General features: G+C 35.4%; 5 protein-coding genes across 7 annotated transcripts; 4 read left to right on the top strand and 1 right to left on the bottom strand.

Moving 5' to 3' along the window:
- Positions 1–3,253: 3,253 nt before the first annotated feature.
- LOC131021890 (glutathione S-transferase DHAR3, chloroplastic) lies at positions 3,254–7,781 on the bottom strand. The gene is made up of 6 exons (XM_057951218.1): positions 6,484–7,781; positions 6,098–6,188; positions 5,853–5,996; positions 4,806–4,923; positions 4,099–4,239; positions 3,254–3,616 (listed from the first exon to the last, which is right to left on the bottom strand). The coding sequence occupies exons 1-6, from the start codon at positions 6,707–6,709 to the stop codon at positions 3,530–3,532; spliced, it is 807 nt and encodes a 268-aa protein (XP_057807201.1). The 5' UTR covers positions 6,710–7,781; the 3' UTR covers positions 3,254–3,529.
- A 214-nt stretch (positions 7,782–7,995) lies between these two features.
- LOC131021888 (uncharacterized) lies at positions 7,996–10,040 on the top strand. Its single transcript, XM_057951213.1, has 2 exons — positions 7,996–8,996; positions 9,511–10,040. Exons 1-2 carry the CDS (start codon positions 7,996–7,998, stop codon positions 9,521–9,523), a joined length of 1,014 nt encoding a protein of 337 aa, XP_057807196.1. The 3' UTR covers positions 9,524–10,040.
- Positions 10,041–11,738: 1,698 nt separating this feature from the next.
- Positions 11,739–14,121, top strand: LOC131021889 (mitochondrial carnitine/acylcarnitine carrier-like protein). Of its 3 annotated transcripts, none has more exons than XM_057951216.1 (4): positions 11,741–11,988; positions 12,115–12,180; positions 12,918–13,309; positions 13,524–14,121. In XM_057951216.1, the coding sequence occupies exons 3-4, from the start codon at positions 12,918–12,920 to the stop codon at positions 14,044–14,046; spliced, it is 915 nt and encodes a 304-aa protein (XP_057807199.1). In that variant the 5' UTR covers positions 11,741–11,988; positions 12,115–12,180; the 3' UTR covers positions 14,047–14,121. The 3 variants fall into 3 exon arrangements, with proteins under 3 accessions (XP_057807200.1, XP_057807199.1, XP_057807197.1); XM_057951214.1 differs by having other exon boundaries at positions 12,096–12,180; XM_057951217.1 differs by lacking the exon at positions 12,115–12,180 and having other exon boundaries at positions 11,739–11,988.
- Positions 14,122–16,846: 2,725 nt separating this feature from the next.
- On the top strand, positions 16,847–18,538 carry LOC131021887 (myosin-binding protein 2-like). Its single transcript, XM_057951212.1, has 2 exons — positions 16,847–17,740; positions 17,807–18,538. Exons 1-2 carry the CDS (start codon positions 16,963–16,965, stop codon positions 18,382–18,384), a joined length of 1,356 nt encoding a protein of 451 aa, XP_057807195.1. The 5' UTR covers positions 16,847–16,962; the 3' UTR covers positions 18,385–18,538.
- Positions 18,539–23,224: 4,686 nt separating this feature from the next.
- LOC131021885 (HMG-Y-related protein A-like) lies at positions 23,225–24,510 on the top strand. The gene is made up of 2 exons (XM_057951211.1): positions 23,225–23,490; positions 23,919–24,510. The coding sequence occupies exons 1-2, from the start codon at positions 23,440–23,442 to the stop codon at positions 24,342–24,344; spliced, it is 477 nt and encodes a 158-aa protein (XP_057807194.1). The 5' UTR covers positions 23,225–23,439; the 3' UTR covers positions 24,345–24,510.
- The last annotated feature ends 2,441 nt before the right edge of the window (positions 24,511–26,951 follow it).

Here is a 26,951-nt window from a genome sequence, read left to right as displayed (position 1 = left end):
CTCTAATTACTTTGGTTGGATTTCACTAACAATTCTACTAGCTATTCACATTTTTTACCAACAAAAGCTTTAATTATTGTGGTTGGATTCCACTAAAACAAGTTATCACTGCAAAAGCTTTCCATTCCTATACTAATTCACTCAAATCACAAAACCAAATCTCCCAACAAATACATTTACTTGTTCTTTAGTAATATTTATCCACCCTTATCTAAAATATTTTGATGACGGATTAAGTCCTAGTTTTGATCCTATCGATTTCACCAAACTTGATTAATTGCATGAACATGTTGTATTACAAAATCAACAAATTGACTCCATGATCGATGAAGTGCTTTTCAGATTCCAACTATGTCCTTGCAACCTACAAACAACATTGACAAAGCAACACGACAATGTCAACGTAAGCAAGGCCATGAAGTGTGCTCGAGCAATACTTTTTAAACGATCTGATATATACTCCAGAAGCTTTTCGAAAAGGTTTCGCATGCGAAAGTCATTATTTGAAAGAATAATAACCAAACTTGTTGCCATTGACATTTTTTTTATAACAAAATTGTGATGGGACTGATCGTTTAAGTGTATGTCTTTGATTCAAAAATGTATTACACTATGACAGTGTTGGCATACAAAATAGAAGCAGACTTGCACGACGAATACATCTATATGAGCACACAAACTGTAACAAAATTAGTTGAAAAAAAATCTTCAAAGGTGTAGTTTCCAACTTCGGTAATGAAAACCTCACAAAGCCAACCGAAGAAGACCATGCTTATATACTGAATGTAGGTGATCAATGCAGTTTTCCAGGTACACTGGTAGTATTAACTGCATGCACTGGGAATAGAAAAGTTGCCCTACTACATGGGCAAGAAAAAAATATAAGATGAAGCGGTAAGACAACAATCATCTTAGAAGCAGTTGCATCACAAGACTTATGGATCTGATATGCATTAATTGGAACTCCGAGTTCGAGAAATGATAATAACGTGCTTGAACAATCTCTTATTTTTAAAGATATCTTGAAAGATCGAGCACCAAAGGTTACTTATATTGTAAACGGTCATGAAAAGAAAATATGATATTATTTCAATGATGGCATATATCCTTTATAGGCGGTATTTGTCAAATATGTTAATGGTCCACAAACTCAAAAGCACCAACTGTTTTACTCAATATCAAGGTGATGTGGAGTAAGTTATGCGTCAGTGCTAAACCATTCATTTATTTTTAACATTTATTCTTTGAAGGAATATTTATTCATTTCCAGTCAAGTAGTCTCAATAATCATCGCAAGGATTAATGTAATTAGATGGCATATTGACTTTTTGTGATCAGGGTTGACCAACACAGAGAAATGGGACACTTAAGACATAATCTTGATCTATCATAGAAGAAAATAATAATCAGGGTGTAAATTTTATTTTAATGATATATTGAATTCTATATTAATATTATTTTTAATTTCATTTTAACATAATAATGTGATATCAAGGTTCGTTACATCCCTTTAATATTGTAAATGATTATAGATTGTGCGAACTAAAGTCGAAAGAAGGTCTTGGATTTCAGAAACTCATAGCATTTACCAAGCTCTACTCGTCAAGCAAATTTGGCGGCTGATTAAGCATCTGAATACTCTTCTTGCTCATGTGTTGAAGCATTGGTACTTCATAGAGTTGAACGTTATAGAAGCGAAAGTTCCCTGAATAGCTCATTCAAGGTGGAAGATTGGAGATAGAAGCAAATTTTGGACTATTAAAGATATGTGGATATCAAGTGTGAACATTGGTGGATCTTTATGAAGAGGATAATGAGAGCCGATTGTCTCAGAGGTGATTGAGAAACCTTTATGTTGCATGTTATCGAATGAATAATGGAAAGCACCAAGGACAGCAATGCTCCGGTTGGATGTGGATGTCGCTATTTAGAGTGATGGCTAGTGGGTAGGCGTTAGTTTCTCCTTCGAAATCAGTAGTTGCGACGATGAGCCGCCCAATTAGTTACACTACTATAATTTTGATGGGCGAGCTTCACGCTATGATGTTAATATCAGGTTTTGTCTAGAGTATGATCTTAGGCTTGAGATATTGTTCACGGATTCATTCTTTGCAATCCATGTGTTAAATTATATGTATAAGGGTTTTGAGATGTGGATAAGACCACTCATGAGTGTGCTAGTTTTGTTACTATGATTCTGAATGTAATGATCTGATTGCATAATCTTGCATCCTAACTTTTTGATATTGTACATTTGATTTGAAAGTAAAATACTCCATTCGTCCTCATAAAATGTATCCACTTTTAAATGATACATGTTTTAATTAAGTGATTGAATTTGTTATGAGCGGAGTAATGATTCCACTTTATTGTGAGTAAAAAACTTATCAAAAATAGACCAAATACATTTTATGAGGACCAATGAAAATAACAAATTGGATATTCCCTCCGTCCGCGATATCGTTTCCACTTCCATTTATAGAAGTAGGGTCCACAAACTTCCACAAACTTCAATAGTGAGACTTAAACTCCACTCACTATAATATCCACTACTATCTATTAATATCCACCACTTTTCTTAAAACTCACGCCGTCTATAATGTGAAAATGATATCACGGACGGAGGGAGTACATTTTATAAGGAGAGGGAGAGAGAGAGTGAGAAAAAAGTATTATCTAATATCTCTATGTAGCATCTTAAAATAGTAATTAACGGCAAATGCCAGTCATTTCGAATTGAATGTCATTTGACAACTAATCAATGGGTAAAATTAATAGGCACAAAAAAGTTAGATGCCTCTATTAATGTTATATAGAATAAAAAATGAGTCCCACCATTTTATGAAATGAGTGATTGAGATTGAATTAAATGTGAATTTTTTTTGTAAATAAGAGGTTTTTATAAAGATAAAATATAATAAAAAGAAATGGGCTCATGTACTAAAAAGGAAAATACCCCATTTTTTGTGAACGTCAAATATAGTAATTATGCTCCACTAATAGTGGACGGAGGAAGTATTACTATTTTTCTCTTCAATTGTCCGCAGACCCTCAATATATATATATACTTTATAGTAAAATGGTAGCAAGTAATTAATTAGAAAATTCACAACGTTACACAAAGAAGACATGGTTTCGTGAACAGTGTGCTACGCAAACATCATAAGTCAAATCCTACGTTGGAACTCGATATAATCTCATATACTATTTCACTAATATAAACAAGCATACAACATCATATCGATATGTGAAATGTTACAAGAACTGCAATTCAAATTTTAATAAACGCTGCTAATTGCAGTTTTTGAATTCGTTGGACAAAATCAAGATGTGATTTACATGGTGCAAACTAATGTGATGAGGGCAGCACATCAAAATATTTCAATATCAACATCGCAGGATTCATTGAGAACTTGACACATTTCGATCTGAAATTAGAGTAATAGATTGTAAAATAACAAAACGGCAAGCTAAGTAATGATTATGTAGGATACGACCTGAAGCTTGATGACAGAGTATAGAAGATAAATCAACCTTCAACCTTTGGTCGCCAACCCTCAATCACATCTTGTACTAGAGCTCGTGTTTTAATGAATGAATCCCTCGAGAATATAGTCTGAGAATTGAAGCCAAACAAGTTGAAAACATCCACATGTAAGATCAAACTGTGAATATTCTAATGTCTATTAAAATCTCATCCTAGAGTGAAGAACATGCACTAGTTCTCAAATCTAGGTACTTTTGGATAAGCTAAATACATTTGTATCGACTGTTCAAAAAGTATTGCTATATCCAGTATCCATTTGGAGAACTATAGAAATTAAATTAATCAGCTGTATTTCAATAAACTAAAATGGAAGAAGAACAGAGAACTTCATGCATCACAGATTCACAGGTTGGTATTCACCCAGATAACAAGCATACACACAGGAATTGCCAAATCAATGAATCATAAATGCATAGTATGGTCTACCTAGTTTTGTAGGACATAGATGAGTACCATAATGTTAAAAGCAATATATATGCCTCTGAGATCACAAAATACTACTTCAGCTGCTGGAAATAAAGAACTTCTGATGCATATTTATTTAAATGTACCTTCATGTATGACTTGACGTAGGTAAGAGAGTCTGGAACAGACCACTTCTTATAGTGTCCCAAAGCAATTTCTAGATGATATAGCTTAGGAGCAAGAGACAAATCCGCAGCAGATATCCCTTCCCCATTAATAAACGGGCCCTAAGCGTGGAAGGTTGAAAGCAAACAATGTTACAAATAAGATTTGGATACATCTCACCATGAATTAAGTTTTGTAGTATGCCCTAATCAGACAATAATGTCACTGTGATTGGGTCTTAAAACATATGAGAGAGAGTAGAGTGGTTTTTATAGCTGTTCAGAGAGAGCTAAAGTTTATTTGGCTGATAAGTTTAGCCCGATCAGCATAACACTTTGATCAACTGTTAGAACAAGCGAGCAAATTGGAATCTGATAGCGTTCAAGTTATTATTTCTCTGCCTGAATATGTTCTCAGGACAAGCTAACAATTTCTGGAAGGCAGTTGAAGATAAAGAAGCTATGCATTTGAAACATAAGATGACTTCAACAACTCCTAGGAAAGGGACCAAAGCAAGAATCTGTTACATAGTGGCCTGTTCACCCTCAGAGATCCCTCTTATATTACCAGTTCCTCGGGCATTTGGAACTTCATACATTACAATCATGAAGGATAATAGTACACACTAAATTTTCAAACCAAGTAGTCCTAATTCAGCGACATTGAGAAATAAGAACAGATCCCTCACATTTTTTTCAAGATAACTGTTGAAATCAGTCAGCTGATCGAGTAATGCCTGCTCCGTTCCATCACTGGAGTCTTTGCTTTTAAGAAAACCAATAAACGTGGAGAAGATCTTTGAACCACTAAAAACAAATAATGGAAGTATATTATAGGCTGTTGATCCATATGATGTTAGAAAGCAGCTCGATAGTCGGTACTAATAGAACCCATAAAATGTTAGAAACTATAGACAAAAGGTACAAGTTTCAGCCCATGTAAAAGTAGGAGTAGGTCTGCCTAATATATTGCCAAAAAAAAAAAAAAAGCTTGATAACAGCACCAACAGAACTCGTACTACTTGCTAAAATTGACAACAAGAAATTTAGGGGTGCAAAGAACATTTCAATATAACCATAAGTTAGGAGAAAGGAAGACAAACTGCATTGTGCCCGAAAGTAAATACGGAAGAATGGCATTGAAAGAAGGCTGTAATGACCATTACGAGAGAAACCAATAGAAGAAATGCATTTCAGTATTCAAGCATGTGATAAGTTATCCTGACAGCCACCAAAGAACCTAGAGGAACACTCAGAACCATATATACCTTTTTCGTCCTTATTAAGAGTCAACTAAGACCAGTTTTTTCACACTCCAGAAAATTGAATTCCACACTCCACTTTTGAGTTTCCCCTCAAAACAGTTCTCTAGAATGTCAACTGGTTTTAAGAAATCATTCTTTTACATCTACCACCAGTAAATACAATGAGAAACTACATCATTTCCTGAAAAATAGTACCAAAAATAGATCATATAAAAAGTTCAAAATTCATGTAGTTCAAGAAACCTGTCTAGACAAGATTAATATATAGTCAGAGAAACTTCAACCATATTCTAAAACTTCCCCAAAGGGTTCAAAGAACCAGCTTGATTTGTAACATCTTTGCAACAAGTAATGAGAACATGAGTTCAGGCAGCAACTTATTTAGCAGATATTCGAATTCACAGACATATTTATCTTTAAAGATGAATATAACAAAGTGCAGTCAGAAAGTTAGCGCAAATGTGCACGTACACTGCAGCTTTCTCAGGCGGTGTAGCAAGAGATGGTTGAGGGAATTTTTCTTCCAATGCTTGCGTTATAACATCGGAATCTGGAGTCCATTTCTCGTCAAGCTTTATCAGCGGAACTTTACCTTCTGGACTAATGTTTAAGAACCTAGCAATACCGAAAAAAGAGTACATATTCATGCAAACAGCATCAATGATCAAGACTAGCACGGATAGCACCAAATACAAACAAATAACTAGGGCCATTACCACTCGGGTTTGTTCCTGAAATCAATCAACTTCAAGTCATAAGGAAGGTTCTTTTCCTCCAATGTAAGCAAAACCCTTTGCGTGAATGGACCTGTGAATAAGTTTAGCATTATTTCACAACTCCTACTGCTCACCTTAAATGAGCGGAAAGGCATATTTCAGAAGATGGTTTTTATTATTTAAAAAAAGAAAAATCAACAAACAGCTACTGACAAGCTCAAAACAAATCCACAAGAAAAGTCCATGAGTCATATTAACATACATTATCTCTTATTGACATAACATCGAACACCAAATACGGATTCCGGCTCATCATTTCTCCCTCCGCACCACAATCAGATAGTAAAAGAAACTAAAATTGTGAGTTGAAGAATATATTAACTCACAGTCTCCGAGCTTGTTGGGAGTAGTGAGAGATTCTTTGGCACAGACTTCGAGCGGCTCCGATGCTTTGGAGTATATTTTTGCAGCGTGGTCTCTCGGTCGTCGGCCAATTAACGGCGTGGGTATCAGAGTGATAAGAAACGTCCGGCGGGTTGGAGAGCTCAAGGAAAGGTGTTTGATGGAGGCGGAGATTGCCGTCGCTGACGGTGAGATTCTCGCCGTCGACATTTCTCCTCTTTCTTTCGTAGGAAAACAGAAAGCTCTGGAGAGGGGAGAATGGCGCTGTGCCGTGTGTGATGTGTGCCAGCCACAAAGATTAAATTGTTTTGGGGAATTTTGCTTCACATTTTTTATTTACACAAAACAAATCTTACATCGTCACATTTTTCTAATTTTACTATCTCCGTCCTACGAAGCACGACTCAGTTTTTTCCGCACAAAAATTAAAAAATTGATATTTTGTGTGTAATAGATGAAAAAGTAAAAAAATGAATAAATGACAAATTTTTTGTTATTTTTAAAAATAGGTCAAAATTTCGTGAGACAAACCAAAAAAAAAATTGAGTCATGCTTTGTGGGATGAATGGAGTATTTTTTCTGACGGAACATCGTAACAATTTTAAATTACTTAAAATTATTTATTTAGCACTGACTTAGATATAGAATATGAGCAAAGTTCAAAATCATATAAGTTGGGAATATAGATTCCAAAAAATTAAAAAATCATAAAATAGTAAAATATAATATGAAGACTCGTAAGTATATCATGAATGTACTCAATATAACACTTTAATCGTAATTCATAGAAAGTAGTATAATTTTTACATAGATTTTTAATTGTAATATCAATAATTTTAATTATTTCAGAGAAATAGTACGATATAATTTGAACTTTAGAACTCATTGTTCATATACAGGAGTTCGCATCATTAGGAAAGATCAATAAATTGTTTTGATTATTGACAATTGACAAGTCAATTCAAAATAATTATTCTCTTCAGTTCATTATTGTTCTGCACGATTATTAAGAACAAGAGTGATTAAAAGATAAAAATAATAAAAAGTAATGGAATTAATAAATTTTTATGAGATAATATGATTTTTTTTAAATGTATCATTATAAATGAGACAGATAAAAATAAAAAAATGAGTCATTATCAATGAAAATGAATGAGTAATGCATTACTCAATATTTCTTCTAATTTTGAGAAGGAATGAAGCATTGCTCAATATTTCTTCTAATTTATATGTATAGAACAAATGTAACAAAATCAATCCATGCAAAATTGATCTGTCAAAGTCTTTGGCTAAATAGAAATACCAAAAGTCCCCTGATATTAATAAATTTTGAGAAGTAATTACCAGGTTATTAAAAATCAAAATCAAAATCAAAATGAATGCCCTTACTAGTGAAAAAATAATAGCCCTAAAAACGAAAAGAGAAGAAAATTGCAATTAACGATAGAGGTTGAGGTTGAGGTTGAGGTTGAGCCCCAATTCTGCAGTTAATCAGCATGGACTCCACGCTAATTCAACCCCCAAACAACAACACATCGAAGCTCCCCATCAAACGCAAAACCCCCGACCCAAATCCTCACACCACCGCCACGCCGCCCTTCAAGTTCCACCGGATATGGACCGAACCCGACGAGATCCGATTTCTGCAGGGCCTATTGGACTGCTCCTCGCAGAATTTAGCCTTCCCGCGGGACTTGGGAATCTTCTACGCCCGCTTCTCCGCCACCATGTCTCAGCCCTATACCAAATCGCAGCTCTCCGAGAAGCTCCGGAGGCTCCGCAAGAAGTTTCGGGTCATCTCGACCCGCCTCTCCAAGGGCATGGACCGATCGCAGTTGTCCTTGCATGATCGCGCGCTTTACGACCTCTCCAATCGCCTCTGGCACCCGGAATTCGCCGCCACCTCGCCCTTCAGTGGTGCCAGGAATGTCGGCTTCAATCATTCTAACAATGCCGTTGCCGTTGGTGCTAGGGATGATGACGCCGATGGGAAATTGAAAAAATCGAGTCTTGTTGGCATCAAGGTCGATTTTTCGCCTACGTTGCCGGTGATGACGAGCGGTTTTGTTCAAGAGAATTGTGGGAATTCAGAATCATATTGTGGTGGTGATGAGAATGGGGACGGCGGCGGTGACAGGGTTGGATTAGGAGACTTGTGTGATGAGGGAAATGATGATGAAGAAGAGGAAGAAGAAGAGGAAGTTAAATTGAGTGAGGTGAATGTGGAGCTTGAAGGGGAAGAGGCAGCTGCGGAGGATGATGCATTTGGGGATGCGGAGGTGGAAGTGGAGGCGAGGCAGAATGTGGATTTCAGATGTGAGAATGAAATTGGGGAGGTGGCGGCGAAGGTGGTTTTAAATGTGTTTGATGAGTGTTTCAAGGAGGTGGGGAGGCTTATAGCTGGTGGAAGTGGCCATGGAGTGGACTCAGAGAGTTTCCATGCGCGGTGGCAGCACCAGCGGATTGCTGAACTCCATGTATTAGGGAGCAGATTGAGGTTGGTCCTCGAGCACTCTCTTAGAAAAAACTCAAGAAAGCATGACTAGTTTCTTTCAAGGGGTTGGAAAAGTAGATTATATAAAAGAAAGCCCTCTTTTTTGCGCTGCTTTATAGCTTCATCTTTCTCGGGTTATACAACTTGAGATACCTGTAAGTTTGGTAGCATAAAGAATTTTTTGTTCATACATTTTCTTGGTCTTTAGTGTGTTTTATACAGCTTTCTTGTCTGTATATCTTTCATTGAAGAATTTTACAAGGATGGGGTATCATATAGACGTTAGTCAGAGGAAGTTCATTCGCGTCTTGTGCATGATTTGCAAACCAGAAACTGGGAAGTTAAATAAATATATAAAAGAAAGATAAAGAAAGCAGTTCAAGAAACCCTATAGATTTGATTAGGAATAACAAGAAGTAAGCGAGTAGCACCTTGCTTTTCTGGACATGAAAAAGCTTATATGTCCACTACTTTGGTTGGTGTTAAATGTGTGTTGCTAATTTAGTATTAATCCAAGCCTGCTTAGTTGATGGGATCAAGAGCCTAGTAGGGATGAGTCTTGCTTGTGGTGGAATGGAACAGAAAAGTCACTTGCTCTGTGGATGAAGAAACTTTGTATCTGAAGCTTTTGCACAATTAGGGAGCTTGAACTTCTTTGACTATCTGAGGAAAAGAAGAAAGGTATCTATAATGGCATCACCTTTACCATTTTCTGTTTGCTATGTTAGGTTATTGAATGGTATTAGTCTCCCCAATAAAACTTAGTACTACTATATTAGTGGTTCTTCATCTGCAAAACAATGTAAATTTGTATTCTTGGCTACGATCATGAATTTCTTTGATTGATGGAGTTACTGTAGGATTATGTTGGACTTTTCCTTTCTTTTATAGTCCATTGAGCTTTGAGTTTTTTTTTTTTCTGAGACGTTAACAATGGAGACGATGAGGTCCCAGCTGTGTGTTAGTACGGTGTTGGAGATGTTAATGGTTAGTGCTATGTGGAGTATATATATATATTGGAGATGTTAGTGTGTTTGGTGTTGAATACTCATCTTGGTTTTCTTACTTATGTGGTCAGAATTTCATTGACTAGTGGTGAAAAATGAAGGTTTAATTTGGCCCTTTATGAGACGTTGATAATAATGGATGCTTTTGCTGGTTGATGTTGCTACTGTTAATATGCATTTGTGTTCTCTTCTTTTCCTCTGCTTTGGCTTTTCAGGCAGACTAATCTATCAATCTGCTTGTTTGTGTTTAGGTGTTTTTACATGCCAATTTCTCACTTCTTTCATTCCAATATTCTTCTACATACATTTCTTTTTTATGAACTAAATCAATCCAACATTTGCTTTACCTAATTTATCATCAGTCGGGAGAATTGTTACCTGATAATATATATATATATATATATATATATGTATTTAGGAACTCTAAATTAGTTGTCTGAGTTCGTAATGTTTATGCTACGAATATGTGCTCGGGCGAAAATCGCTTGGTTTTTGGGAAGGTGGATTCAAACAACACCAACATGATTTCAGCTTTATAAAATACTGCATGACTGAAAATTCACTCAAAAGTTTTTTAGGAAAAGACAAGGTTTGGTGTATAATGTAGATGTGGATGACATGGTGCGCATTATGCAACAATGCAAATCCTAGTAAATCTCAACTTATATTATTTGATAATTTGAGTCATTGTGGTGTTATTGTCTAATTAACAAGTCCGAGGGAGGAAATGCTTTACGAGCAAGTGTGCTGTGTGCGACTCATTAAATAATTTTCACACGTATAGATCAACAAATAAAGTTATTCATGATTTGGCACAATTTGCAGTGTATTGTTCTCAGCCAACTTGTTGGATTGATAATTTTCGATTTGAATGAAAAATATTGTAAAAATTGACGTTATTAAAATATCTTATCCCTATTTTTTTAACTTTATAGTAAACAAAATTTGGAAAAATAAACTAACACCAAATTAACATTTACAAAGTTATAAGAGTTTAGAGAATACAATATGATATACAGTAAAAAAAATTAAAATAATGATCAATTAATTAATAAATTCTCTAAATTAATAAATTTATTTGGTCTCTATTTGGGTCAATTCAAAAAATCATCAACTTGAATAAGATGATATAATAATATTTTTTTGAAAAACTTCTTTATATATAATGGAGAAAAGATCTCAATTAGAAAATAATGTTAATAATGATAATTAATTGTATTGTGAGTAAAAAAATGGATCCACCACGTAGTATTATCCAAAAATAAGAAATGATCGTACTAATTTTTGTGAAGGTTCAAAAGTGACAAGAATAAAATGGGTGGGAATACAATTATGAATAGTGTGGTAACTTGTTAAAATACTAGTATAATGTGTCTCATTTTTTTAAATTAAAATATTTATGAATTTCATCCATAACTTTTCTAATTACATCTAAAAAATTTGGTCTTAGAGTTTTTCAACTGCAATAAAAAATTGTTGCTACTTTCAATGCTTCTTTTTATGTAATTGCTTATAATGATGTTAAATTAGATATAATGAATTAGTAGATGCATGAAAATATTTAATTAAATTATACTTGAATTGAGGAATGCATGAATTTAATTAATCAAGCATACATAAATTTTCTTTAATTAAAAATCATTATAGCATTATCTACGATTTATTTGCTAACTAGATTTGGGGTTTTTTAATAGAACATTTGCTTGGAAATTCTATTTATTATGATGATTGATATTGACCCAACAACTCCGGCCGCATCTGCCTCATCAACTTTCACCTGGTTTGCATCTCTCCAAATTCCCATCTTTGTCGTGTCTTAGATTTCACTCATGTGGCCCTCCAAGATTCTTGCTCTGCATCTATATTGCATCTCTCTCTCTCTCTCTCCATCACCAACCACCACTTTTGCATTTTATTCGTTGACATCGTCAACTTCCTACCCATGATTCTTGCGGGCAACCACGCCCTTAATACGCTAGCTCTCACTGGTAACTAACTAAAACCCTCTTTGGTAATTATTTTTAGTGGGGTTTCCCTCTTAATTTAACCATCGTATTCGTATCCACTGTGTATTGTTTGTGATTTCAAATCTTAGATTGCATTTATTATTTAAGTGCGGAAGGGGCGTGGTCTTTTTGGTTTTGCAACACTCATATGGGATTGAAGGGAAAGAGTAAAAGGTGAGATTTTTAGCTAATAAAGTGTATTGATGTTTAAAAACTATTTGCCAACTTGTTTTAATTTTGGTGGAATCAGTTTATCATACTGTTTCCTGTGTGATGTTGCAAATAGTAAGGGTTGGTATTGAAATGTATATAGCATTTGTATTTTGTTTCTAGTTCTTGATGGCCTTTTGATATTTCTCAACAACAGTAGGACGAGAAACTAAGACTGAAACTTTTAATTCTGAAATGATAAGTAAGTTGATTTGCTGATTGAAGAGGCGAATGTGTATCGTATCCGAGTGGCCTGCATTACATGGATTTCCTATGCAGTCTTAATGGGTATCTGCATTGTAGCACTATCCTTTGTTGAGCATTAAAAAGATGTCATATAGAAAATTCAGCCCTTCAGCATGTCCCTGTTGTGGGCATACTAATGGCAATAACACCTATTGCTTACAGCTTATACAGCTCTAAATTCATGTTTATATTTCAATCAAGGAATGAAATATGGGTAGTTATTTTGATATCCATTTATGTGACAATGAACGTATACTTTTAACTTTGAACGCGAATAATTGTCTTCATGTCGTGTGTCATCCCAAATTTTACCTCCTAAGATCTATACCTTTATCTTTAATTTAAAAATTAATAGTAGTTAACTTTCAAAATTAATTTCTCTCATTATCTGGATCTCAATATGTACTTGCTAAATCTGCTCTGATTTATCATCTCTTGTGCTACAAACTGTGTAGATGGGTGATGTAGCTAAAGATCTAAGCGCTGGGACTCTGGGAGGGGCAGCACAGTTGATATGCGGGCATCCGTTTGACACCATTAAGGTCAAGCTCCAAAGTCAACCTGTTCCGCTTCCTGGACAGGCTCCAAGATATTCTGGTGCCATAGATGCCGTGAAGCAAACATTAGCTGCCGAAGGTCCAAGGGGTTTGTACAAAGGCATGGGAGCCCCGCTTGCTACTGTGGCAGCCTTTAATGCAGTGCTCTTCACTGTTCGTGGCCAAATGGAGGCGTTCTTGCAGTCTTCTCCTGGTACTCCTCTTACTGTCGGCCAGCAGGTTGTTTGTGGAGCTGGAGCTGGTGTCGCTGTTTCCTTCCTGGCTTGCCCCACTGAATTGATCAAGTGCAGGTTAGTATTCGATTCTACTTCTAACTGAACCAAAACTGTATATGTACCCTTGAAAAGCTTAATCTGGTGATGTTAGGTGTAATATTCACAATCTAGATAACACATTCGTACATGCATTCATCTGGATATGTGCAAACATGGTGTATTTTACCTAGAATAGCATTACCTATAAGGAACTAAAGATTATGATTTTCATCTAATCACACGAATGTAGATTACAAGCCCAGAGTTCAATTGCAACTATTGGGCTGGCAGTTCCATCTGGGGTGGGTGTTCCAGGTGCTGCTGTTGCTGTCAAATATGGTGGGCCGATGGATGTGGCAAGACACGTTCTTCGGTCAGAAGGAGGTGCGAGGGGTCTGTTCAACCCAACCTTTGCGCGTGAAATTCCTGGAAACGCAGCTATGTTTGGCGTGTATGAAGGACTGAAGCAGTATCTTGCAGGAGGGCAGGACACTTCTAGTTTAGGAAGAGGTTCACTAATACTAGCCGGGGGGTTGGCCGGAGCTTCATACTGGGGTTGTGTTTATCCAACAGATGTTGTCAAGAGTGTGCTGCAAGTCGATGACTACAAGAACCCCAAGTATTCGGGCTCTGTTGATGCATTCAGAAAGACATTCAAGTCCGAAGGAGTTAAGGGCCTGTACAAGGGATTCGGGCCTGCAATGGCCCGTAGTATTCCTGCAAATGCTGCTTGCTTCTTGGCATATGAAGTTACTAGGTCTAGTTTAGGATGATTACCAATTGTATTTAGGGGTGAGCAAAATAATCGAAACAGAATAATTGAACTAATGCAAACTGAAATTTTGAAATATGGTTCGATTTTTCGGTTCAATTTGGCTTTATAAAAGCCGAAAACCAAACTATATTTACTTAATAATATATATATATACTCCCTCCGTCCCACCTCTATAGTCCCCTATTGTTTTTCACACATATTATGAAAATATAATTAATATTGCTTGGAAGATATAAATTTTGTGTAATGGTTCAATTTTGCCCTTTTTATTGTTTCATATATTCTTTTGACATTTTTCTTATTTATTGATCCAAATTTACGTGTACAGTAAAATTTAATTTTGGATTTTTGCACTATCAAATTATTGGTCAACTTTACTTTTCAAAGGAAAGGGGCAAATGCATTTTGTTTGTCGCTGTTACAAATGATGGGAACAAAGGAGTTTTCTCTCTTGCAGTTGAGATTGGTCCAACTGAAAATGATGAGTCTTGGACTTGGTTTTTCCACCAATTGAGGAGTTGTTTTTATCAGCCCGATGATCTCTTAATTGTGTTTGATCAGTACAAGAGCATCAGAAAATGTCGCGGAGTGTGTGTATCTGCATGTCCCGCATGTGCTGTGTTATTACCATTTCTAGAAGAATCTTGCGCATTATCAGTTGCATGTAGCTACAATTTTCAAAGTATCGACATATTCCTATGGATCAGAGGATTTTTATAGGAGTTTTTCACTGCTTGAAATCCTCAAAATTCATGCACGCAGACATTTGGATACTATTGGGATCGAGCGATGAGCTAGATCGAAGTGCCTTGTACAACGTATGAGTTTCATGACTTCGAATGATGCTGAGACAATGAACGACAGATTATTAATTATGTTCAGATATTTTTGTTTTTCAACAATTTTTTCAAGTAATTTGCAACTTATTTTCGGTATGAATGTATGATATTGTGATCTACGTGGAAAAATAATTTTATCTAGATGTGGTATCTCTTTGGTGTAAATTGCTCTTCAAGAATTAGTTCTTTAATTTTGTGGAAGCAATTGAATATCGAAAGTTAATTAGCTAAATATTTAGGGGTCTTCAATTTATGCTCTATTTTTTTTATTAATATATCTATTGGCACTTGTCAAAAAGTTTACTCCAAGATCACTCATTATCCATTAATCAACAATTGAACAAATTACGGGATTTAATTGATTGTAATAATTTCCCATGTTGCAAAATTGTACTATTAATAGTTCCATAATCATGAAATGCCATAGAATAAGAGCTTTAGGTTGTGATAATAATGACAATTGTGGGATTTTGCTTAAAATGATAGTATCCTCAATTTTATTTTGTCTCCTCTACTGCACATGCCTCGCGCATAATAAAGGACCTAAAAAGCATAGACGACAAAAAAAATAATTTGATACTATAAAAATTTATAGTGTATTACAGTTCAATGAGATTTTGTGGAAAAAAAATGTTGCAAATGAAAATAATTATTCGGGTTTCAGAAAATATATGGACGAATGATAACGCATTTTAACTTCTATATATAGAAAGTGAATTATATACAAACATTTTTTTATTAGGAATATCGATCATATTTTTTTTGTCAAACAATAATCCAAAATCGTTCGAATGCGAACCATGATGATGATTCGGAGCGCATTCTGCTGAAATCTCGATCTCTCTCCTGACAAAAAGCGTTAGTAGAGAATAAAGAAAATACTAGTATATAATTTAATACCCTAAAAAAGTGCTTAATTTAGTATTGTTGTGAGCCAAAACCTTACGCTTTACCAGCCTAGCAACTCATTATGCGGATGATGGTGGGCCGATTAATCTTCTATATCCTTTTTTTTTGGGGAAAATAATTTCTACTTTCTACAATAATAAATAAATACATACTAAAAAGGCCCTAAAATAAGATATAATAAAAAGATCAACTCTGAAAAAAATTCAAGAAAACCACTCTTTCAAACTTTATCAACATGATTTCATTATAAAAATATGCAGAATTATAAAATATAGAATAATTATATAGAAAAATAATAATCATATTCTACGAAATTATGTAGTACAATGAATGTGAAATGTCGAAGTCGCAAAGGTAAGTTTTTGTTTGGTCCTTATTTCCAGTAATTTGTTTAAGAAAAATAATTTCGATAGAGAAATAGTAATCAATCTCTCTGTCCCTTATTTTCAAAAGGATAGATACTTTGAGTTTAATATATATATATATATATATATATATATATATATATATATATATTTGATAGATTAATAATATTAAATAAAAAAAAATAAGCCCGCATCACGGTGAACACGAACCCAAAACCTTTTATTTGAAATATTAAACACTATATCGCTTGAACAACACGCACACTTTAATAGATGTTTTGATGATGAATTACGTTGTTACAATTATATTTTCATTTTCCATATAGCGAATGGTTTTTCAATTTTTATCAAAAGGAAAAAAAACATTAAAATCAACCATTATATCATATTAACAACACACGATTTTGAATTGTACTCATCGATCAGTATCATCATAGGAATTTGAAATTATATGTCTTTAAATGTGTATTAATTGAAGTGTGTTTTTAACTCAATCCAAGCACAAATCAAACCTTTTCTCAATAATAAGAAAAACGCCTTTCTAAATTTTCAAAAAGGTAACTAATAAGTAGGAAGAACCAGCCCGCTCTAAGAACTTCAATCACATCACAAAAAATACTTTTGCACATGACCATGGCCCATGACCCGATAATTTAAACAAAATTATTTGCAACTAGAATTTAATATAATTGTTATTTTAATGAAAATGAAAACTACCGCATATCTTTTAATGCGATTACCTAAATTTCCTCCATTCCACAAAGGGCAGCTTTTCATTGTGTGTCTCACAGAGAAAAATCGATGGCGGGCAACAAGTTTGCAAGCATGCTGCACAAAAACTGCCCAAGAATTATAGTGATTCTAGTGTATGCACTTCTTGAATGGATCCTAATACTCCTCCTCCTCATCAACTCCTTCTTCTCACATCTCATTGCAAAGTTTGCGAAATTCTTTGGCCTTAAACCATCGTGCACATGGTGCTCCACACTTTCCAACTCCAAAAGAAATCCTCATTTTGATCATGTTTGTGAGGCACATGGCGCCCAGATAAGCAACCTGAGATTCTGCTCTGCTCACAACAAGTTGGCTGACTCCCACCATCTCTGCACCCGCTGCTCGCCCGCGCTTGCATTCTTTACAGGGATGAGCATGAGTGAGAGTGAGAATGCTTCTCCACAAGGAGGCGACTGCAGATGTTGGTGCTGTGATGATCAAATCCTCACCACAAGCCTCTATCCTCATCAATCTCTCATCTTCAAGCCTACTTGGGATTTTCTTCTTGAATATGTTGATAAGCATAAGCTACAGTCTGAGGCAAATCTAGTAAAAAAAGAGATTGATGATGTCGGAAAGAAGGCTGAAATTGTTGAAGATTCAAACCTTGAGGTTCAAGAATGGGATTCTAGCCAGACAACCGATGATCCCTCGAGTCTAGGATGCAACGAAGATGTGTATATAGCAGACATGAATGCAGAATTGATGGATTATGATAGATTCATATGCATAGAGCTGATTGACACAGATGCCGTTGCTCTCACACTCACAAACACCTCACAACAAGGAATTGGCAGCAACAGAGGTAAAGTCTTTCAAAGATTCGCTACTTGAATTCAATGTGATGATCCATCCATCATTTGATCTGCAGCGGCAAAGCAGTTGAATGTGGAAGCCGAGCTAGAAGAAGAAAGAGAAGCTGCAGCAGAAGCAGCCAAGGAAACAATGGCTATGATAACGAAGCTACAAGAGGAGAAGGCGGCAATGCAAATGGAAGCGGCGCAGTACCAAAGGATGATGGAGGAGCAAGCCGAATACGACCAGGAAGCGCTGCAGCTCCTCAACGACCTCATCACCAAACGAGACAAGGAGAATAAGCAGCTCCACAAGGGGCTCCAGATATACAAATCTCATTCCACTCAAATGGAAGATGCATCTTTAGCAGAACTCGACCAGGAAAGGGTGTCCATCCTCCAACAAGTTAAGCATTTGGAAGCCAAGCTCCCACTTTTTGAGGAATTAGGGCATGTGTATGAGAGGCTGCAAGCTCTTGAAGCAGATAGCGATTTTCTCAAACACTGCATACGCTCCATGAGCAAAGGCAGTCAGGGGATGGCTCTTCTCCAAGAGATTTTGCAGCATCTTCGAGATCTCAAATCGGTAAACCAGCTGCCTCATATTCCATTATCAGAGATCGAACAAGATCATCCACAATTTTCATCACCATAATTACTAGGATACAAAATATGTTTTCCTTTTCAAAAAATGTTAAAGCTACATTGTGTTGCTTCATCATCTTGTACATTACATTTACATGTATCAAGTGAGCAACAATTCTCAAAGAGTCGTTGCATTAGTTCATTCTATGGATTTAAGTTGAACATATGCTCTATGTATTATACTATGTATTATTATAAGTGAAATTAACATATAACTAATGTCCGATATTTAGGAGGAATACCACAAAGTTTCATACTAGATTAAAGAATTCTTGTATATTAATTTAGATTTTTTTTTCCGCTCGAAAATACCTATGTAGGGTTGAGCAAACGCTATCCGGATATATTTTCAAAAAATAAATCTATGCAATGTCGTTATTTTATTATTGAAGACAAATTTCAATTTATTTTTTAATAAAGATATGAAACAACATATATCGTTTATTTTTATTTTGAATCATTAGAATATTTTTGTTTTTTAATGAAACAATAAATAATTTTAAAGATCGTGTGACGGAATACATATATACATATATTAGAATATTTTTGGTATTCAACATTGGAATATTAATTTATATTTTTTTATTAAATTTATTACGCACATTGATTTTTTTAGGAACACATATCACACATGGTGTATATTAATATGACAATAAGAAATAAAAAATCTCGTGTGTACGCTAGAATCCATTTATCTTTAACCATCTAGGTTAAACATTATAATTCAAGAAAGACAACTTAAATAGAGCACATCTACATCTTCAACTTTAGTAGGAAAATAGTTTATCAGCTTATAACTGAGGTGAATAGCTTCCCTCCCTCTAGCAAAACAAAAAAGTTACGTGCTACGACTTACATCAAATTTAGCTTTAATTTAAACATTTGAAACTTTGTTTAAATTGATAACATTGGTAAAAAACTGTATCTTTAAAAAAATAGGGCTAAGTGTCTCTATATTGTTGAACCAAATTCTAATTTTGTATACAAATTTTAAAAGATAACATGATAATTATTTTCTGATCTTGCATATAAACTTTAAAAAGTAATGAAAAAAAAGTAATGTGATAGTTACTGAACTATTGATTTAATCTAATCTTGCTACCAATCGAAATTCCGAACAAATTTACTGTTAACATGGAATTAGTCGAATAATCTAATTCTGCATACTTTCAAATAGTGGTTATGATATGTCATCATAGACGTCATTTAATTCCTCCATTGACTATGTCACATCAATTATTCGACTAACCATATTCATAGTAAATTTGGCTGAAATCTCAACTGGTAGCAAAATCAGATTAACCAATTGTTCAATAATTATCATACTAAATCTTAAAGTTTGTATACAAAATTAGAATTTAATAAAAGTTCAATAATCGTTATGCTACTTTTTAAAGTTTGTATACAAAATTAGAATTTGATGAAAATTCAATAATTAATAAGCAATTCACCCTTAAAAATATATAATGAGCTTGTCAGGTAACTTTATTTTACACAATAAGTCTATATACATTAACTTTCTTTTACAATTTTTTTTTTTTTTTTACAGAAAATAACAACCATTATCTTTGGTGTAAATTCGCGTTCTCATACTATGCAAATCACACAGGACGAATAAGCTAAGCTTAAAAAAAATATTTTCGGTGCCCACTTGATAAGTTCATTTGAGTATTTTTTTTAATGTTTGAATACCCACTTTATCACTAGAATATCGTAAATATAAATTAACTTTCATTTTAAACTAGTGTTTAAAGATTTTGATGAATTTCAAAATTTTCACATTGGTCCCCCGCTCTCCCGTCCCACCCAAATAAAGTGGGGAGCTTAAAGTTGAGAATAATTATGACATGAGACTGTTTAAATTTGTTGTCGCGGATAGGCTAGGCCGCTAGAGTTAGAGTTAGATCCTTTCAAATTTCAACACATAAAAATAAGGGATAATTGCCCCTAAATACATTACATTTCCTCATTTTTTGGAATTGCACATCACCTTTAAAATTCGCCTCCTAATACATAATCTTTCTTTTTTTTTTCTTCTAAAATTGCACATGGTCAGCCAACCACCAATCGGAAAAATGACGTGGACATCGGAAACGCCACATGTACATGCACGCTGAAAAAAAAAATTGATGTTGCAGTCATGTAAGAAATAACACATTTTTTTATTTTTTTTCTTATTAAATTCTAGTTTTTCATATTTGATGCCAATGTACCGCCACAATTCCTCCGCCGTGCAATTACAAGAAAACATGGAGACGATGGGTTAAGAAAATGACAGCAAGAACAAGGCTGGTGCCTCCGACGGCCATGTACATTCTGCCGATGAAGTCGTTCTTGCCACCAATCCCATTTGTTCAATGTGATCCCATTTGTTCAAGAAAAATAAGAATAAGAAGATTTAATTAGGTGTTGTTTTGGAAGATGTATATGCAAATTGATGATTCTTGCAAGAAGAGGCAAATAGTGATCATCCCATTTGATTAAATATTCAGACAATAGAAGACCACTCCCATTATACGAACACATTCAACTGGCAAACATCATCTACATACCCAACTTTGCAGCAAACAACATTTAAGAAAAGATCACAACTACTAATCTTGCATAAAGAAGGCATCAATCAAATGAGAAACTAATCTCTATTAACACAGCTAGTCAATTCCCAAAGTAGCCATCTAATCTCTATTAAGAGTCGGGCCGTCGCACGATGGCTTTGCTGGAGCCGCGCTGCTGGAGGGATTTCTCGCTGGATTCGCGCGCCGTCGGAGTCGTGCGCTGGCTAGAGGTGAAGGCTGCTGGAGTAGTGCAAGTGTGATTGGTACGACCAGAATTGATTTATCAGCTAGAGAAGATTGCCCTAATCTGGTGTAATTGGTACAGACGTGAATGTGTATTGTGGTGTAAGCCGATTTAGAATTTAGGATAATTAGTGGGTTTGGCATCAAATATGAAAAACTAGAATTTAATAGGTGTAATGGGAAAAATTCGTATAGCTCATTTAAATAAATATCTTAGTCCAAATAATCAGCCCAGTCCAAAAATTGAGTTAATTATAAATTAATTTGGCTCATACGCCAAGTTATTAAGGCCCACCCGCACTAAACCCTAGAAGGGGCAGCGATTCAGAGGAGAAAGAGGTGGAGCAGACGATCCCGGAAATACCGGAATAACTAGGGCTTCACGGACGTCCCAGAAAAACCCTAGCCGTCAAGACACCATACTATATAAGAAAATCAACTAGGTCACTCGGCGCATCCAATCATTCACGCCTTAACACATTCTCTCCGCCTTCTCTCCTCACACGCACTACTCCGCCTCCACGCTCTCAATCTAGGAGATCCCAGCGACCAGTTGATCCAGGACGCCCCAGCGACCTTGGCTCATCGCGACTCTCTGATCCACCAACCCGATCGATCCGATCTAGTCGTTCTTTTTAATATACGTTTTCTTGTACTGTTACTGACTTGAGCGTCGGAGGTCCTTCCATCGACACCCCCACTGGTGTTCCTAGAAGGGCTCTAACGTATTTGTGGTTTCAGGTTGCTAGTGCCCACCGTCCAGGACGACCCCGACGTCCTTATCCGTAGTTGTTGGACGTATCCCCAACAATAGGATTTTTTTTAAATGTGTTATTTCCTACATGGTGCCACATCAATTAATTTTTTTTCTTCGGCGTGTACATGTAGCGTTTCCGACGTCCACGTCATTTTTCCGCTCGGTGGTTGGCTGACCATGTGCAATTTCAGAAAAAAAAAAAAAAAAAGGTTATGTAATAGGAGGCGGATTTTAAAGGTGATGTGCAATTCCAGAAAATGAGAAATTGTAATGTATTTAGGGGCAATTACTCCTAAAAATAATACTCCATCCGTCCCACCGAGTTTGGGGCGTTTCTTTTGGGCATAAGAATTAAGGAGTTATTGTTTAATTATTTAAGTATGTTTATAAATTTATGGTTAAGTAATTATTTATATAATTAATTATTTTAAATTATTATAAATATATAATTTAAGTTAATTAAATATGAAATTTAATTAAAATAATAAAATTAATTTAATTATTTTAAATATAAAATTTAAATATTTAAGTATGGCCGTAAAAAAGTTTTGATTTTTGAGAAATGGGGATTATTTAGGATGATTAAAGAAAAATAAGGGGTGCAATTAATTTTATTAATTAGTATTTTAAATTACCTAATTTTTATCAAAATAAAAAACGATACAAGCTCGGTGGAACGAAGGGAGTACTACTCCTTAAATCAATTTCTATCAGAAAAGGATAAGAAAAGAAAAACCTAAAACCACTCTTTTCTGTCTTCTTTTGCTATGAAGAGCATAAGATAAAGCCTTGAATCATGGAATAATACATCGCACAAAGATTCTTATGTTGTATGAAGAAATAAAAAATTTGCCCTTGGGGCATTTTGAGTGATATGTTATCCCCTTTTACGGAAGGGTAAGATTTGGAAATCAAACTCCACTATTCCCTTCCTAAATAAAAAAAAGAAATTATTTCTTAATAATATTTTAAATCTGCATATATATATGTAAAATAAAACAGAATAATAGAAACAATGATATAAAAACTTAAAAGAAACAACTCAGAAAAAGCTTGTAAATTTAAAATCATACCTGGGACCCCAAGTAATAATTAGCAGTTTGGTAAAGTCAATTTAGTTTATTTTTTCTCTCAAGTCCGATCCAAAATAAAAAACGGCAATACGGCAATATCGAAGTCTAATCCACGTCACCGATCCGCAGATATCAGTATTTCCCCTAATTACACCCGTTAGATCATGCGAATCTGAGCCGTCAGATTTCATTATTTTTCAAATTTAATAGAACTCTTGTTGTTTTCATGATTCCATCTAATCCTTCCCTGTCTGTCTCTCTATCTCTCTCTCTAAAATAAAATCCTTTTTCTTTTCACTGCGAAGCTGACCGCCTGACCCCTAGCTTGTGAGTGAGAGTTCCCTTCTCGTGGATTTCTCTCTCTATCTTTTTTCCGTATTGTCCTTTTCCTTTCCTGTGTTTCTCTCTCCACACTGTTATCACACACCTCAGCTTCAATGGCTACTGAAGAGCTCACCAAACCTTCCTCTCTCCCCCCTTACCCACAGGTGAAATTTACTTTGCATGTTATGTTTTCAAATCCAGCGTTTCTTTTTCTTTTTGCTTTTTATTTCGCTTATTTCCGGTCTTATATGCATTATTTCTGCTTAAAGCTTAGTATTTTCTGTTACTGCGCTTTTTTTCTCGAAAGATCCTCTCTTTTTTTTTTTCTTCTTTTTTTTTTGTATATAATCAAACCCTCATTTTTATCGTTGTTTGTGAATTTATGCGCTTGATCTAGACAAATTAAGTTAGGGCTACATTTTCTCTGAATTTTTTTGCATATTTTTTCAATAATTGGTTGGTCTAGTTAGAAAATATGTGTATTACTCTTAAAATATAGAGAAAAGATTCAATCTTTCATAATTGTGAAGGTTTTAGTGTGAGAATAAGTATGAATTTAGTTGTAAAATTGATTAATTTGGTGGTTGGGCAGATGATTATGGAAGCAATAGATGCAGTGAAAGAAGCGGATGGTGCAAACAAGTCAACAATATCGAAATACATGGAGTCCAAGTACGGTGAATTGGGCGGAACACATACTGATTTGCTGAACCATCACCTAACCGCCATGAAAGACAGCGGCGAGCTTGTGTTTGTGAAGAACAATTACCTCCGGCCGAGCTCCGATGCTCCTCCGAAGCGCGGGCGGGGACGCCCCCCGAAGCCCAAGGATGCTCAGGCCGCAGTCGTGGCCCCATCCCCATCCCCTCGCCCCCGCGGCCGCCCAAAGAAGGACCCCAACGCCCCGCCCGCCGCGAAGAAGGCCAAGAGCTCTGCCCCGGCGGCTGCTCCGCCTAGCGGGAGGCCGAGGGGCAGGCCGAAGAAGGTGCAGCCGTTGCAGAATGGTGTGGAGGCATGAAGTTGAAGTTGTTCCATGTTGATTTGAGTTTTCTGTGACTTTCTATGTTATTAAGTTGATGTTTGTATCAAATGATCGGCCATGTTTGAGATTTAGTGTACTCGGGTAGCGTTTTAGATGTAAATTTGGTAAGTACTTGCTTAATCAAATGCTATTTGCTGGTCAACAACTCAGATTTACTGTTGCATTGCATGCATTTCATTGCAAATATTGCCTGCCAAATCTTCTCTTGTATCTTTCATTTTATCTACTTCTCTATTATTGTGTCGGTTTTTCTAACCTATATGGGGAAACTATGTTTTAAAAAAATAAATAATAATAATATAGTATTGTTTTTTTTTTTCCTCCAAAATATCTCGATAAATAATTATATATATACTCCTATTAATTACACGATAAATAAAGTTACAAATATAGCATGTGACTACTTTTTTGTTGTTGAAAAAATTAATTGACAGTTGGATTTATGAAATAAAATTAAGGATGCTTATCCTTCTAACGCCCAATGAATTGGAAATTTCGATTCCCCGCGCTACTTTAAAACAAAGGGTATTTGAGTTCAAACACCTTATGGGTTTTCCAAAAATCAAATAAATTCGTATACTCTCTCCTTCAACGAAAAGATGTCATAAAGAAGGATGACACAAGTTTTAAAACAATTTGTGTTGTTTATTTAGTGATTGAAGAAATGATTCATAAATTAATAAAATTGGAAAAAATTAATTAAGTTAGTCAGTGGAGAAAGAGGTCCACAAATTAGTGAGTGGGAAAAAATACCCACAAATTATTACTAAAAATAGATTATGATATCTTTTTGTGGACATAATAAAATATTAACAAATTAAGACATTTTTTTGTGGAAAGAGGGAGTACAACTTAACCTTTATCGTAAGTACAAATAATACTGATGAGGATGTAATTACGTTCACTTACTCGGGTCAAGTACAACGTTGTCAGATTAGCTTAACGGGTGAAAAATATAAATAAGAACAAAGAATCAACCTTAGAAATTAGCTTTGGCAGATTAGCCTTAGCGTTATACCCGTGGAAGCTCACCCTTGACAGCTCAGCTGTGACGTCCACCCATGAAAAATGAGCATTGACAATTTAGCTATGAAGTTCGTCTTGACAACTATGTCAAATTTAATCTGTGTCAAAAGCTACCTTTGACATCCAAGTGTGCCGAATTTCACCTGTGACAATCGTGTCAATACCACCCTTGGTGCTTCCAACCGTGTCAACGCTACCTTTAACGCCTTCAACCGTGTCAATGTCATCCTTGGGCCTCCATCTATGTCAACGATTTGGGCCTCCATCTATGTCAACACTACCCTTAACGCAAGTCAGAGTGTGGAAAGATTGACCTTTGTTGAATTTTTGGGTGATCTTTCCCCAATAGATGAGTGCCTTTTGATCAGCACGTACCCTTGATGGTGTTGTGGATCACCTTCGCCCAATGTGTACAAATGATCTCGGTCTCAACTAGGTTGTAGCTGTGACGTCGTCATTTTGAGGAGAGAAGGAATCTCCACTACATCATCATCTTGAATGAAATGAGTGTCGTTCAAGTTGATGCCTTCAAAGCCCACATTGAAGGCATTTGAGCTTTGATAGAATGGCGAGAAGCCCATCAGAGAAGAATTTGAAATCCCCGTGAAATTTTGTTGATTGCTCCACCAATTATTGAAGTCACCCTCCATTTTTTCAAGAAGAAATTGGGATGAAGAAGGTGTAGATTAATGAAGAAAAAAAATAAGAAGAAATGGAGAGGGAATATATGAATTGTGGTGTGAAAATGGTGGATGAAAGTTGTTAGAGTATTTCTATACTCTAAGTTTTGTTGTCATTATGTAGACAATGTACAAGCAGTATATCAGGAAGTTCAGATTCGATTACAAGCAAAGTACCATTCAGTGTCTGGTACTTTGGCTGATACTTTCTTGTGCAGGTGTCCAGCAGCAACTTTGCGATTTTCCAGCTCATTAGTGTTTGAGTATATCACGTCTCTTATGGTTATATCTCACATTATATCAGTTATATGCTTCAAGTATTGAGGGATTATGATTATAGATTGAGTATATCATCTTTATTAGAGTTCTACTCAAGATATAACTCTTTCTAGGGTTTGCCTATTTAAGGAAGAGAAGGAGGACGTTTTTGGTGGCTGATTTCATTGATATTCTTCTACATATTGGAGAGTAATTTCGTGGGTTTCAGATCATACAATTTCGTGAGTGTGTGTGATCTTGTTCGACTGCTTTTTCATGGGTTTATTGAGCAATCTGTTGGGGTAGTGTTTTCTTATTCGTTTGTTGCTTTCTCCAGCCTGTTGGTGGATGATATTTTCATGGGTTTAGGTGGTGAATGTGTAGTATTCACGCTTAGAGAGTTGATTGTCGTTCTTCTCTCAATTATTCATCGTTGTGAGGGTTTGGGAAGATATTGAGGCTAGAAGGCTAGAGAGTCTGTCGTATAAGTCCTGTAAATATCTTATCTTCACTAGTGGATAATTTACCCTGGGCGTGGCCCTCCAGACGTAGGTTGTTTAACCGAACTGGGTGAACAACCCTTGTGTTCAGTGTTGTTACTTTCGTTGATACTTTGTGT

The sequence above is a fragment of the Salvia miltiorrhiza genome, chromosome 4 (genome assembly GCF_028751815.1).
Source record: "Salvia miltiorrhiza cultivar Shanhuang (shh) chromosome 4, IMPLAD_Smil_shh, whole genome shotgun sequence".
NCBI classification, from domain to species: Eukaryota; Viridiplantae; Streptophyta; class Magnoliopsida; order Lamiales; family Lamiaceae; genus Salvia; species Salvia miltiorrhiza.
The sequence above is the reverse complement of the archived record's forward strand: the minus strand, read 5'-3'. Positions and strand labels throughout refer to the sequence as shown.

Bases quoted from the DNA above. Each gene is read 5' to 3' on its own strand.
- LOC131021887 (XM_057951212.1), top strand. From the start codon at position 16,963: ATGGCGGGCAACAAGTTTGCAAGCATGCTGCACAAAAACTGCCCAAGA. The intron at 17,741-17,806 runs GTAAAGTCTTTC...TTTGATCTGCAG, and splicing joins AGGAATTGGCAGCAACAGAG to CGGCAAAGCAGTTGAATGTG.
- LOC131021890 (XM_057951218.1), bottom strand. From the start codon at position 6,709: ATGTCGACGGCGAGAATCTCACCGTCAGCGACGGCAATCTCCGCCTCC. The intron at 5,997-6,097 runs GTAATGGCCCTA...CGGTATTGCTAG, and splicing joins TTCAGGAACAAACCCGAGTG to GTTCTTAAACATTAGTCCAG. The intron at 3,617-4,098 runs GTACATTTAAAT...TTCAATTCTCAG, and splicing joins ACGTCAAGTCATACATGAAG to ACTATATTCTCGAGGGATTC.
- LOC131021889 (XM_057951217.1), top strand. From the start codon at position 12,918: ATGGGTGATGTAGCTAAAGATCTAAGCGCTGGGACTCTGGGAGGGGCA. The intron at 13,310-13,523 runs GTTAGTATTCGA...ACACGAATGTAG, and splicing joins ACTGAATTGATCAAGTGCAG to ATTACAAGCCCAGAGTTCAA.
- LOC131021885 (XM_057951211.1), top strand. From the start codon at position 23,440: ATGGCTACTGAAGAGCTCACCAAACCTTCCTCTCTCCCCCCTTACCCA. The intron at 23,491-23,918 runs GTGAAATTTACT...GTGGTTGGGCAG, and splicing joins CTCTCCCCCCTTACCCACAG to ATGATTATGGAAGCAATAGA.
- LOC131021888 (XM_057951213.1), top strand. From the start codon at position 7,996: ATGGACTCCACGCTAATTCAACCCCCAAACAACAACACATCGAAGCTC.